Source organism: Mus caroli, unplaced genomic scaffold (genome assembly GCF_978045245.1).
Source record: "Mus caroli unplaced genomic scaffold, Mus_caroli_1 scaffold_8, whole genome shotgun sequence".
Taxonomy (NCBI): Eukaryota; Metazoa; Chordata; class Mammalia; order Rodentia; family Muridae; genus Mus; species Mus caroli.
Window position 1 is genome coordinate 27,239,661 of NW_028227263.1, and position 12,265 is coordinate 27,251,925.

General features: G+C 46.2%; 1 protein-coding gene across 2 annotated transcripts in view; it reads right to left on the minus strand.

Annotated features, from left to right (window-relative positions):
- Positions 1-12,265, minus strand: part of Tmc5 (transmembrane channel like 5) — a 78,391-nt gene that overhangs the window by 20,065 nt on the left and 46,061 nt on the right. For both annotated transcript variants that reach the window (XM_021166418.2, XM_021166419.2), the window contains 5 exons: positions 9,786-9,937; positions 7,196-7,340; positions 5,450-5,605; positions 2,434-2,585; positions 109-187 (listed from right to left, as the gene is read on the minus strand). In XM_021166418.2, the coding sequence (XP_021022077.1) occupies positions 109-187; positions 2,434-2,585; positions 5,450-5,605; positions 7,196-7,340; positions 9,786-9,937 (684 nt within the window). The remainder of the gene's footprint in view (positions 1-108; positions 188-2,433; positions 2,586-5,449; positions 5,606-7,195; positions 7,341-9,785; positions 9,938-12,265) is intronic.

Consider the following 12,265-nt stretch of genomic DNA (forward strand, 5'->3'; position numbering starts at 1 on the left):
TATTCCCAAAATGAAGTGTGATGGCTGTCAGGAAACTCAAAGTCTCTTTGGTGATTGAAGGCCTAGAAACAAAACTCAAGGCAGACTAGAGCAACACATAGATCTCACCTCTTCACCAGACAGGGCCACAATGTTGAGCCAATAGTAACAAAGAATTCCAACAATGGAGATCTTCAAAAAGATGTTTCTATAGAACAGAAGAGAAGATAGCTCTGGTGACCCTCGTTGGTCACCCTCATTGGCAGTCTCCTGTTCCCTGTAGCCATTCGGTAGGGCACACGTTTCTGCCTACCTAGCTTGGAGGCTGGATATGTCCATGAGTTTTTGAAGATGAACTGTGAGCAGATGTGCCATATGTCAGTTCTAACCTTGAACACATGCTACCCTCAGAGCTTCCAGAACATACTGAACTTCTTTGCAAGGGACGTTGGCACTATCTTAGATGTGTATTGATACCTCAACCTGGTCCCTTGGTGAGTCTCACATGCACACAACCCTCTTTCCAATCTACAATGTACAAGCAACACTGGCAAGAAGTAAACCTTTGTGCCTCAGGCCACTGAGGCTTGGGGAGGATTGTTACTACAGCAAAACTTAATGTGTTCTGACGAATACACTCTTCTGTTGACCCTGCAATTGAGCCAGTTTCTCTCCCATTACAGCCCGTTACAGTATAAGAAATGTGCTTAACATTTTTTTATTTATTGAATACTTATCCAAGATGCTGTCCTGAGGCCCCCAATGAATCATTTCTCTTAAACTTTCTAACTCTATCTCAGGTACCTATCTTACCCAAACTTCAAGTGTGACAGAAACCTCTAATATTTACTCCTCCATACATGCCCAATGTATTAGGTACTTTTCTCATTGCTGTGACCAAGTACCTGGTAAGAAGTGAGTTAAAGAGGGTTGGTTTGGTTTGGTTTGGTTTGGTTTGGTTTGGTTTGGTTTGGTTTGGTGCTCAGTTTGAGGGTGAAGTCCAACACAGAAGGGAAGCCATGGCAGCAGGAACATGAGCAGTTGGTCACTTTGCACACACAGTCAGGAAGCAAAGACAGGTGAATCCTGTGCCTAGCCTATTCTTTGCTTTTCATTCAGTCTGGGGTCCTAGCCCTTAGGATTGGGGGTGTCCACAATTGGGGTGGGTCTTCCCACTTCCATTATGCCAATCTAGAAATTCCTCCACAGACATGCCCAACGATCTGTCTGTCTGCTAAATGATTATAGATCCTGTCCAGTCAATAATCAATATTAGCCATCACACCTATGAGAGTGGATCCCTTCCCTGTGGGTGGATTGGGAGGAATAATGGTGGTACAAAAATCAATTATGATTAGAAGTTTCATAATGTAATTGAAAATGATTGACTCGCTGATTTATTGAGTCAGTCATTTACTAATTACTCTTGAGCATCTACAGAGCCCCAGGTACTGTAAATAATAACACAATTTCCCCATTCACTGTGTCTGTGTGTGTGTGTGAGAGAGAGAGAGAGAGACAGAGACAGAGACAGAGACAGAGAGACAGAGAGGCACACACTTGTGCACACTGCTGGGAGAGACAATAGATAAATTACTAGGAAGTGGAAGAAAATGATAATGTAAGGAATAGGGTGGTAGAGAAGAACTCCATTAAGGGACAACACTTGAGTAGAAGCAAAAATGAAATCAGGAAGGGATCCCCAGGGCTGTATGTGGGAGGAGACTTTCAGGCAGAGAGAACAGCCAGAGCAGAGGTAGCTATGGAGCTAGACCTGTCTGAGCACACTTGGGAGGCCAGTGCAGGGCACGATAAGGAGTCAGACAGAAAAGGAAGCTGGCATATGGGCCTCAGGTTAAAAGCTACAGAGAGGAAGGACTCTGGAGGTGATCAGTGAGGACACTTTGTGCAGATTCATGGTTAGAGTCGGGAGTTAGCCAGAGGATCAGCTAGCAAGGACAGACAGAAACTGGGTAGCTTTGGGTTTTGTTCATCAAGCACGTCTCTATACATGTGAATGGGCATCACCAAGGAGTGCTGGCTTTGAGCCAGTGAGTCACCAAGAACATCCTCCCTCTGTTTTGATGGGTGAATTGCAAAAATATGCTTTCTCCTGCATGAAGCAGTGGGTACCGGGCTTCTTAGGCAGGACCCCTGTACAGTGGCTACACTTGAGGGTTAGGTTAATCCCTGGGACAGCCCTGTTTGAGTTCCTGTCCTGATTTTCTTCCGTGATGAACAGCAATGCGGAAGTGAAAGCCCAATAAACCCTTTCCTCCCAACTTGCTCTTGGCCTGTGGTGTTTCATTGCATCAATAAAAACCCAACAACGGCAGCTGCTAACCCAGCATGACACATTGTTCCTGGAATGCCTTCCTTCAGGAACAGAACTTTGACTTTGAATTGAACTCCTAGCTCTGGGAAATAAGCTAAAACCAGGCCTAGCACACCTACCGGATCAAGAGGACGTAGACTTCCTGTCTTGGTATCTCATACCTCTCCACCAGGCGGAACATGGAGTAGAAGCGAGGCACGGCCAGGTTGATGCAGGACACAACAAAGGGCAGCAACAACACCGCCCCGGGGTTCCTGTGTGTCTTCAGGAACTGCGGGGTTGGAGGATAAGCCTGAGAGGTCCACAGAGCTGTGGACCCTCTCCACACACTCAGAGGGTCTCAAGTAGAGAACCCCACACACAGTTCTTCTGAGGCATACTGAGTCTCAGAGAGGAAAATACATTTCCCCAGGATCACCCAGCAAGGAAGCACAAGATCAGAGCAGTGTGCTGGTTAGTTTTTCTCGTCAACCCCATACAACTTAGAGTCAAGTGTCAAGGGGGAACCCCATTGGGGAATCACCTAGATCAGATGTCCTATGAGCAAGTGTGTGGGATACTGCCCTGTTAATTGAGGCAGGAGGGCCAAGCTCAGTTTAGGTAGCATCATCCTTAGACAGGTGTTCTTGGGCTGTATAAGAAAGCTTGCTAAGCATGAGCCTGTGGGGGAGCCACAAACTGTTTACCCATGGTTCCTGCCTCCACCCTCAGTGATGGATTGTGACCTGGAAGTATAAGCCAAGTAAGCCTTTTATGCTCCAAGTTGGTTTTATTTAGAGTGTTTCATGACATCAGAGCAAAACTAGAACAGTGACCTAAACTCAAACAGCTCTGCTGGAACTTGGCTCTCCTCACCAGGATACCTTGAGCTACGAACTTGCGTTCTCTTGCTGTGGAAACAGAATCTATTTTAGCCATAGGAGAATAGAGGCAAGAAAACTAAACACTGTGGGATTTCTCCTGCCATTCTTTTATTATTGTTGTTATATTATCATCGTTATTATTTGAGCGTTTGGGCGGGGCAGTTGAGACAGGATCTCACTACGTAGGCTTGGCTGTCCTTGGAATTCACTATGTAGATTAGGCTGACCTCAAATTCACAGAGATCTGTTTGCTTCTGCCTCCCAAGTGCTGGGATTAAAGGCATGTGCCTCCATGTCTGGCCCCTTATTTTACATTTGTTTAAAAACAATTATTTATTCATTTTATATATGAGTACACTATATCTGTCTTCAGACACACCAGAAGAGGGGATCAGATCCCATTCCAGATTGTTGTAACCTACCATGTGGTTGCTGGGAATTGAACTCACGACTTCTGGAAGAGTAGTCAGTGCTCTTAACCAATGAACCATCTCTCCAGCCCTTATTTTATTTTTCAAACTAAAATATAACTACATTATTTTCTCCCTTCTCTTTCCTCTTCCTCACTGTTCTCCCATGTATACCTCATTCTTCTCTATTTCAAATTTATGGTTTTTTTTTCTTTAATTGTTGTTACCCATATATCATATGCATATATGTTCACAAATATATAGATTCAACCTGCTCAGGCCATATAATGTTACTTGTATGTATATGACTTCAGGGCTGACTTGTCCCTGCTTTTTTTGTACAGCCTGAGGCTGGTTCACCTGACTTCCTTTGTGCTAACAACTGAATGGGAAGGAGGCTTGCCCACGCAGTGCCTTTACATAAGGATGGTGGTTAACTATGCCAAGTATTTTCCTTGGCATGATTCCTGTGGATGTGTTTCATTCTCTTTCTCCTGAGGCCTGACCCACTGTATCCACTCATAGAGGTGTTGAAAGCACCTCTCACCTCTTAGTAATTTTTTGGGACCCTCCTATCATGGGTAAGTTATGAAATTAGAAGTGTGGGTGTGTGTGTGTGTGTGTGTGTCCCCAGCTAGTAATGCTGTTGTGGAAAGCTGTGGGTCCTTGGGCAGGAAGCATGGTTGGAGACAATGCATTACAGGGGGCCAGCCTTTGAAGGTCAAAAGCCAGCCTCTGGTGCCTCCCACATTCTCTGCTTCCTGACCCATCAAGAGGGCCCACCCACTCCCACCTATGCTAACCATGCCCAGTCATTATGTCTCCCCTCCAAGGTGGACCAGCATTCCCTAAAACTGTGAGCCAAGTTACATTCTTCCTCCCTGGCACTGCTTCTGTCAGATCATTGAGGAAATTAGCTGGCCTACCTGGGTCCTAAGGCTGCCTCTCTATCCCATTCTGATGATCAGCTGAGGGGAACCTGGGCACTTGGCATCTCTGAGCCATGGGTGCATCCTTCAAGCCACAGAGACTCACTAGAATTCAGCAAGATGAAACAAAGCCCAGCTCAGCCACAGGACGCTGTGTTCATTAGTGACTGACGGCCACTGGGTTATGTCAACAGTTGATCCTGCTCAGCACAGAGCAGGTGGGTACACCCAGGACTTCTGAGTCTCTCAGTAGCAGCCCTGCACTTCAGGGAAGATATGGGAGGCAAAGCTTTCCCACCTGCAGCTGCTCAGCCACAGCTTCCACCCTGCGGTGGCCTCTAAGGACTGTGACTCAGTTTCCCCTCTTTCAAGTCAGACTTCCATATGGCCAATGTCGACCCTTCAGGTTTGCATAATCCTATATCCCTTGTTTTTAAACCAGGGGAGAAACACTGTGATCAAAGAAGATTAAGTCCTCTAAGAGTTCACCCATGTGTTAGAGTGTCTACTTTGTCAAGTGTCATGGGGGCATGGAGACAGAATCAATAAAAAGTGTTGTGCATCTGTAGTCTCAGCCCCTGGGAGGCCGAAGCAAGAGGATAAGGAATTTAAGTCTGGCCTCTGTTGTATATCAAGCCTTTGTCTCAGAAAAGCAGAAGAAAAACAAAACAAAAAACAGACTTGAGAACTTGATCCCAGCTCTCTGCCAAAGTCCCACGTCCACAAGAGCCTGGTACGCTTCACCCTGTGATGTGCATTATACCCTGGGGACTCCTAAGTGCAGATCTGGCCATGAGAAGAGGCTTGGTTCCACAGTTTGAAGCAAGGCTCTATGGGTGCAGTTGCTGCTGGCCACAGGGCCCAGCTCGAGGCATCTGCTCTGCATCTGCCCAGTGGCCTCCCGGTCCTCCCCAGCTCTCTCAGCAGAGTTACCTCAGAGTTATACTCAGCCAAGTAGTAGACAGCTACACAGCAGGCTGCGGTCACTCCAGTAGAGACGAGCCAAGCGGCTACGTGAGCAGAAAATCGGGTCAGCTGCTGGTTGAATGTGAGCCTGTATTTCTCCTGGCGGAGCTCAGACAGGTTCTCCTGCAAGTGCCAGTAGAACAGTCAGTGGGACCCACTGGCCCTTCCCTGCTTGTCAGCAGCAATCCTCGGGAACACAGGGCTAGCCCAGATCACACAGGAGCAACAAGGTAAGTCTGCTGCCAGATCACACAGGAGCAGCAGGGTAAGTCTGCTGCAAGTCTGCAAGCTGGATCATGGGAGACCAAGGGGAAACCTCAAGACGCCAGAGAAGCACAAGGACTTCAAACTCCATTTCCATCTTGGACCAACAGAGAGACCTAAGAGGCCCTCGGCCATGGTGTGCATTCTTCTGTGCTGCCTCCCTCTGCTCCTTCTTTCTCTTTCCTCTTCTCCTCCTCTCCTCGTTGTCTCTCTTCATCCCTTCCCTTCCCTCTCCTCCCTCCCTCCCTCCCTCCCTCCCTCCCTCCCTCCCTCCCTCCCTCCCTCCCTCCCTCCCTCCTTCAGACGCTCTCTTCCTGCCTTTCTTCTTTTTTATCTTTGTGTTTGGAGGAAACAAGGTCTTACAGTGTAGCCTAGCCTGTCCTTAAACATACAATCCCCGAGCCTCCGCCTCTCCAGGATGGCAGGTGTACACCGTAACAAAACACTCCACAGAAGCCTTTTCTTAATGAACAATTCTGAGAACCACATGGGGGGAAGAAGTTAAAGCTGCCATCAAGGCTCATTTATTGATAAGTTATAGTTTATTTTACTGTTTATTTTACTGTTTGCTTTACTGTTATTATTGTTTTGATTTGTATTTTGAAACGGGGTTTCATTCTGTAGCCCTGGCTGTCCTGGAACTCCCTATTTTGTAGATCAGGTTGGCCTTGGACTCCAGTATCTGCCCCTCCAATGCTGGGATTAAAGGCGTCTCTGTAGACCAGGGCAGCACAGCCTCAGACCGTGCTTCCCTGGTACATGGACCGCTTCACAGCATCCCAAACCTTACCCACTCAACACCACCGCACCTTTACCCTAACTGTAGCAACTGAACACGGTCTTCAGAGATAGCTCAAGCTCCCCCCCCCCCCAGGGACACGGTTGCTCCAGATGGAAAAATCACTGCTCTAGGGTAGAACTTTTAATGTGGAAGCTCAAGAAGTGGATGTGTTTTCAGAGGAACTGCTAAACTGGCCCCAGGGAAGGCTGAGACAATCACAAAGCCTGACATGGTGTCCCCATGCACTGGCTGGCATTGGGTGTTATCCATAATTAAACATTTTATAGACAAGACCATGAGTGGAGGCAAAGGTTTATAATCTCAGCACCAGGGAGTCTGAGGAAGGAGGATCTTAAATTCCAGATCAGCTTGTGATACACATGAACACCCCTCACCCCACTCCACCCCAGCATCCTACCCACCCCCGCCCCAGCCTGGAACTCACAGAGATCCACCTGCCCCTGGCTCCTGAGGTGCTGGGATTAAAGGTGTACACACCTCAGCCTGGCTGAAACCCTATCACAAAGGGAAAGAGAAAGGGAATTGGGAAAGGGAAGAAAAAGCAAGGAAGAGGGGAGGGGAAGAGGAAAAAAGCTGTAGACACGCAGGGGTGAGGAAGGCTGGTGGAGGAGAACTTTGTGGTGAGGACTCTGGAGTCTGGGACTTACCCTGATCTCCGTGCTCAGATTCTTCTGTTTTAGCTTTACAGCTTTTTCATGGGTGACAGTGAAGTCCCAGCAGAAGATGAGCTTAGCAATCCCTCTGGAGTATATGTGGGGGTTGATGAAGTTGTTCCGGAAGTACTTGGCCATACTGGGGGAAGGCAGAAACCAAAATGTGCAAACATTATTATGAAGGTGTTGAGGCATGCAGGGATGAGACACGTCACTCACTGATAATGAAAGGTAATATGGGCAGTCCAAATTCTTCTCTCAAAGAAGGGGGAATTACCAGCACAATGTTATACAGGTGACAGGATCAGACAGGCATAGCCTGAAAGCCTAAAGTCTGCCAATAGAGGGCTTTTTGCCCCAGTAAGTATTCTGAGCCTCAGTTTCCACATCTGTATGATGGGGATAACAACAATATAACCTCACAGAGAGATGATGAGAATACTATCCATGTTTCTACAACAAAAGATCATCAACTATTGCTTAATATACTGTAGGGGCATAATCTCACATTTCTGGGATCAGAAGTTGTAGAAGGGTCTGGAGACATGATTCAAACAGTAAAATTCTTGCTGTGCAAACATGAGGACCTGAGTTTATATCCCCAGAGCCAAAGTAAAAATGCAGAGTGTGGAAGCATATGCTTATAATCTCAGATCTAAGGAGATAGAAACAGGTCTATCCCTGAACTCCACCAGCCAGCCAGTCTAGCTATAGGCTAGTGGGAAATTCTGTCTCAGAGGAGGTGGACAACGTCTAAGAAGAGACCCAGAGTTGTCCTCTGTTTTCTACATGTTTCTGTGTGTGCCCGCACATGCAAGCTCTCTCTCTCTCTCTCTCTCTCTCTCTCTCTCTCTCTCTCTCTCTCTCTCAACTCTCTCTCAATCTCTCTCTCTCCCCCACCCCCTCTCTGGATATTGGTATTGTAGGGATGATGGCAAGATGCCCATGGGTTCTAGGAATCAGGAAACAGGAATCCTGGGGTGGGGGGGGACATTAGTCAGAAAACTACAGAAGCCATGGCAAGAGGCATTCATTAGCCTCTGTTGTGAGATCACGGAGTGTCTCAGACCAGCAGTCCATTGGCATACAGCTGGGCACATTGTCAGTGTGGAATGAAAGCAACACTGCCCTCCCATGATGCGTTGCACTGGATGACAGCTGAAAGAATGTGTTCTAGTTTGATAAGTTTCAATGAAGTCCTATTTTTTTTTTCTTTGAACAATGATGCTGTCAGGGAGATGACATGAGCTGAACTGTGAGTCCCACAAATTCCGATGTTAAAGCTGTAAGTTCTGGGACATGAGTATATGACTGCATTTGGAGACAAGGCCTTTGAAAACAAGATAATTAAAGTAAGATGAAGACTTCAGGGTGGGTTCTAATCAAAGACATTGCCATTCTTCTTAGAAGAAATTAGGGCTGGGCTGCAACTCCTCTCCAGAACTGCAAAATAAAATGAGAGAAAGAGGAAGGAGAGGAGGAAGAAGAGGAAGAAGAAAACCGAGGAAGTGGAAAATTGAGAGCAGAAGGGGTCAGAACCCCACAATTCCCCCTGAGGGCAGGCCCTCAGTGACTTGAAGATCCCCCATTAGACCACACCTCTCACATCCTAGATCCAAGCTATTGTGATGGCCTTCAGTAAGCCAGAGAGGCTTCCTAAGGAGAAACCAACCTTGCTAACACTTACATCTAGAACTACCAGCTTCCAAACCTGTGAGAAGACAGATTTCTGTTGCCTTAATCATCTGCAAATGAATACAGAGGCTGACACACTCCTGAGCTCACTTCCCATCTGGACCTCCTCTCTGCCGACCATCCCTCCACTTTGTCTAGCGTGTGCAATGCCTCAGCTACCTAGTCTGTTTTTAGACTGATCACTTAATTTTTTAAAGGCACACGAGCATCTCCCATCCCTTTCATATTCTGCACTGTAAGACAAGGAGAGCACAGATAGCCATTGAAGTCACCATTGCAGAGAAGCTGTGTTCTGGGATAGCTTTCATTTAGAGACAAGGTCTCACTATGCAACCCAAGCTGGCTGTGAACTCAAAAATTCTCCTTCCTCACCATCTCAGGTGTTAGAATGACAGCTGTGCACCACTATGCCCATCTTCATGGTTTACTGATAGAGTTTCTTGGAGTTTGCCTAAATCTAAGATGAGCCTTAGAGGCTGGCGACACAGCTCGGTTGGTAAAGTATTTGTCACCCAAGAACGAGAACAGAGTTCAATTCCCAGAACCCATGTAAAAAGTAATCTACATATGATAGTGGACACTTATAATTCCAGCACTGGGAAGCAAGGACATATGGCTCCCTGGAGCTCAAGAGACAGCCAGATAAGCCTCCATGGCGGATTCCAAGCCCAAGAGAGACCCTATTAAAGACGAAACAAACAAATAAACAAAAAATAAAATAGAAAGATAGAGAGTACCTGAGGGACAGAAGACCCAAAATTGTCTTCTGTCCTCAAATGTGGGCAAATCTTCTGTCCCCCACTAATGTGCACACATGTGCACATAACAAATGCACACTTGTGCACCCACACAAATAAAATAAGCTTTAGGATCAGATCGGAGTCTCTACCTGAAGAGTAGACTGAAGAAACAGATGACCAGGCAGGCTCCGATCGTGAAGATGTAGGCCAGCTGCATGTTGTAGGATGCTCCGCCCATCCTATGTCGGATTGTAGAATTGGTGTAGAACCCATAGTACATCACCGTGTCCCCAAAATAACCCTGACAGGAATAGTAGAGAGATTCGAGTTAAGCAACTTGCTTGAGAAATAAATGGCTGTTCCGCAGGTCCCTGTCTGCAGTTATTCACGCATTCATGGTCGCTTCTTGGCATCCAAGGAGATCAGCTCTGGGGCTGCTGAAGAATCCACCAACTGCAGATGTTCAAGTCCCTTGCATGCAGTGGTCTAGTGTCTACACAGGACCTGTGCCCATCCTCCCAGGTTCTAAGTCATCCTGAGATGACACACCTAATACAGTATGAATGTTCTGTATATAGGTGTAATTAAGGGAATAATGATGAAGACCAGGACTGCTTACATGCTTACACATACACACACAATTCTTAAAATGTATTGTTTGTGAATATGTGCATGCACACATGCCTGTGTGTGCTGTGTGTGTGTGTGTGTATGCATGAGTATGCTGCTGGACAGAGAAGAAACAAGTGTTCTGCCCTATGACTCTCCTCCCCCTTATTCCCTTAAGACAGAGACTCCCACTAGACCTGGAGCTTGCTGCTTAGAAGGCTATGCTGGATGTCCAATAACCCTCCTGCCTCTGCCCACCAGTGCTCATATTACAGGTGACATAGCCATGGCTGGCTTTGTATGTGGGTGCTGGGTATCCTAACTGAGATCCTCATGTTTGTACAGCAAGGGTTCTTACCCACTAAGTCAACCCCCTCCCCCATCCTAGACACACATTTTAAAAACATATGTTGTACCTGTGGCTGAGTGAATCAAAGAACCATGGGACTGAAAGGTTGGTTATAGTTTCCAGAGGAAGAGACCTAGATATTCTAAAACTGAGTTCCTAGAGTTGGAGAGAATTTCAAACCAAGGTGATTTTGCAGTTGAGGAACCCCACTGTGAGCACCTGAACTTGGGGATCAAGCCAAGCATCCCGAAAGCCAAGTGGGCAGACATCTTCAACCTCTGCCATCTACTCAGTGTGTTGACTGGACAGAGCAAACACCAGGAAGTGGCCAGATGTTCCAGAAGGCAGGACATCATTAGTGCCTGCATATTAGCTGGTGCCACTTTTTGTAATAAGGGGGAAATGATGTACCTGTGTAGACTGTTTTCTCTTCCCATAGAAGCATCAACCCAGCAAGTGATCAGTAAGTAGATAAATGATAGATGTTAGGCAAACAAAGAAGCATAGACCCAGGGGAATGATTCATTAAACATAAAGGAGGACGGCTGGTTGTGTTGCTTGTCTGCACAGTGTTTGTTTGAAATGTGTGAAGTCTGAGCTTTGGCTTCCCTGCACAATAAAAAAATAAAACACATAAAAGGTTTTTTGTTTGTTTGTTTGTTTGTTTGCTTGCTTTACCATGCATCTTGGAGAGTTTTATAAACCCGTGTTCTTCTTAGCATCAGTCAGTGTGTTATCAACACAGCTGCCTGTTGAAGCATCTAACCTCTACCCTGTGAGTTGGCATTGAAGAAGTGTCTGCTCTTGAAAGTCTGTAGAGCAAAGCTGCTACAACTACACACCAAGCAACCTGCCTCTGCATCTCTATGAACTAGGACTGTGCGTGGGTGTGGGCATGTGTGTGAGTGCACATGTGTCTGTGTATGTGTATATATGTGTGTGTGTATCTGAGTATGTGTATATGTATGTATGTGTATATCTGTGTGTTTGTGTATGTGTGCCTGTATATGTGTCTGTGTATGTGCATATTTATGTGTGTGTATGTGTGTGTGTGTGCATGCATGTACACTGATTGAAAAAGAGTCAAAGGCAAACATTTTCAGACATCAGGCCATTTCACTCTGAAGTCACTCAACATGCAGCTCTGAAAACACAGAATCCATTCCTATGATCACATCACCATTGTCCTGTCTAACAAAATTAAGAATAAATTTCCAGGAATGCTCATCAGTTAAAAGCACTTGCTGCTTTCCTAGAGAACCTGAGTTCAGTTCCCAGCACCCACATTGCACAGCTCTCACAATAACCTATATATAACTCCAGGGCATCTGATGCTCTCTTCACACCACACACACACACACACACACACACACACACACACAAATAAAAATATTAAAAATATTTTAAAGGATACTCCCAGCTTGGAGGATAGAGAAAAGAAGAAAGGGAAAATGGACTTTCCTTCATTTTCCTCTGTAGTAGGAATTTTCCAGAAGAGGATTGATTGTATTTGTAGAAATAAAGAAAAGGAGGCCGGGTAGTGGTGGTACACACCTTTAATCCCAGTACTCAGGAGGCAGAGGCAGGTAGATTTCTGAGTTTGAGGCCAGCCTGGTCTACAGAGTGAGTTCCAGAACAGCCAGGGCTATACAGAGAAACCCTGTCTCGAAA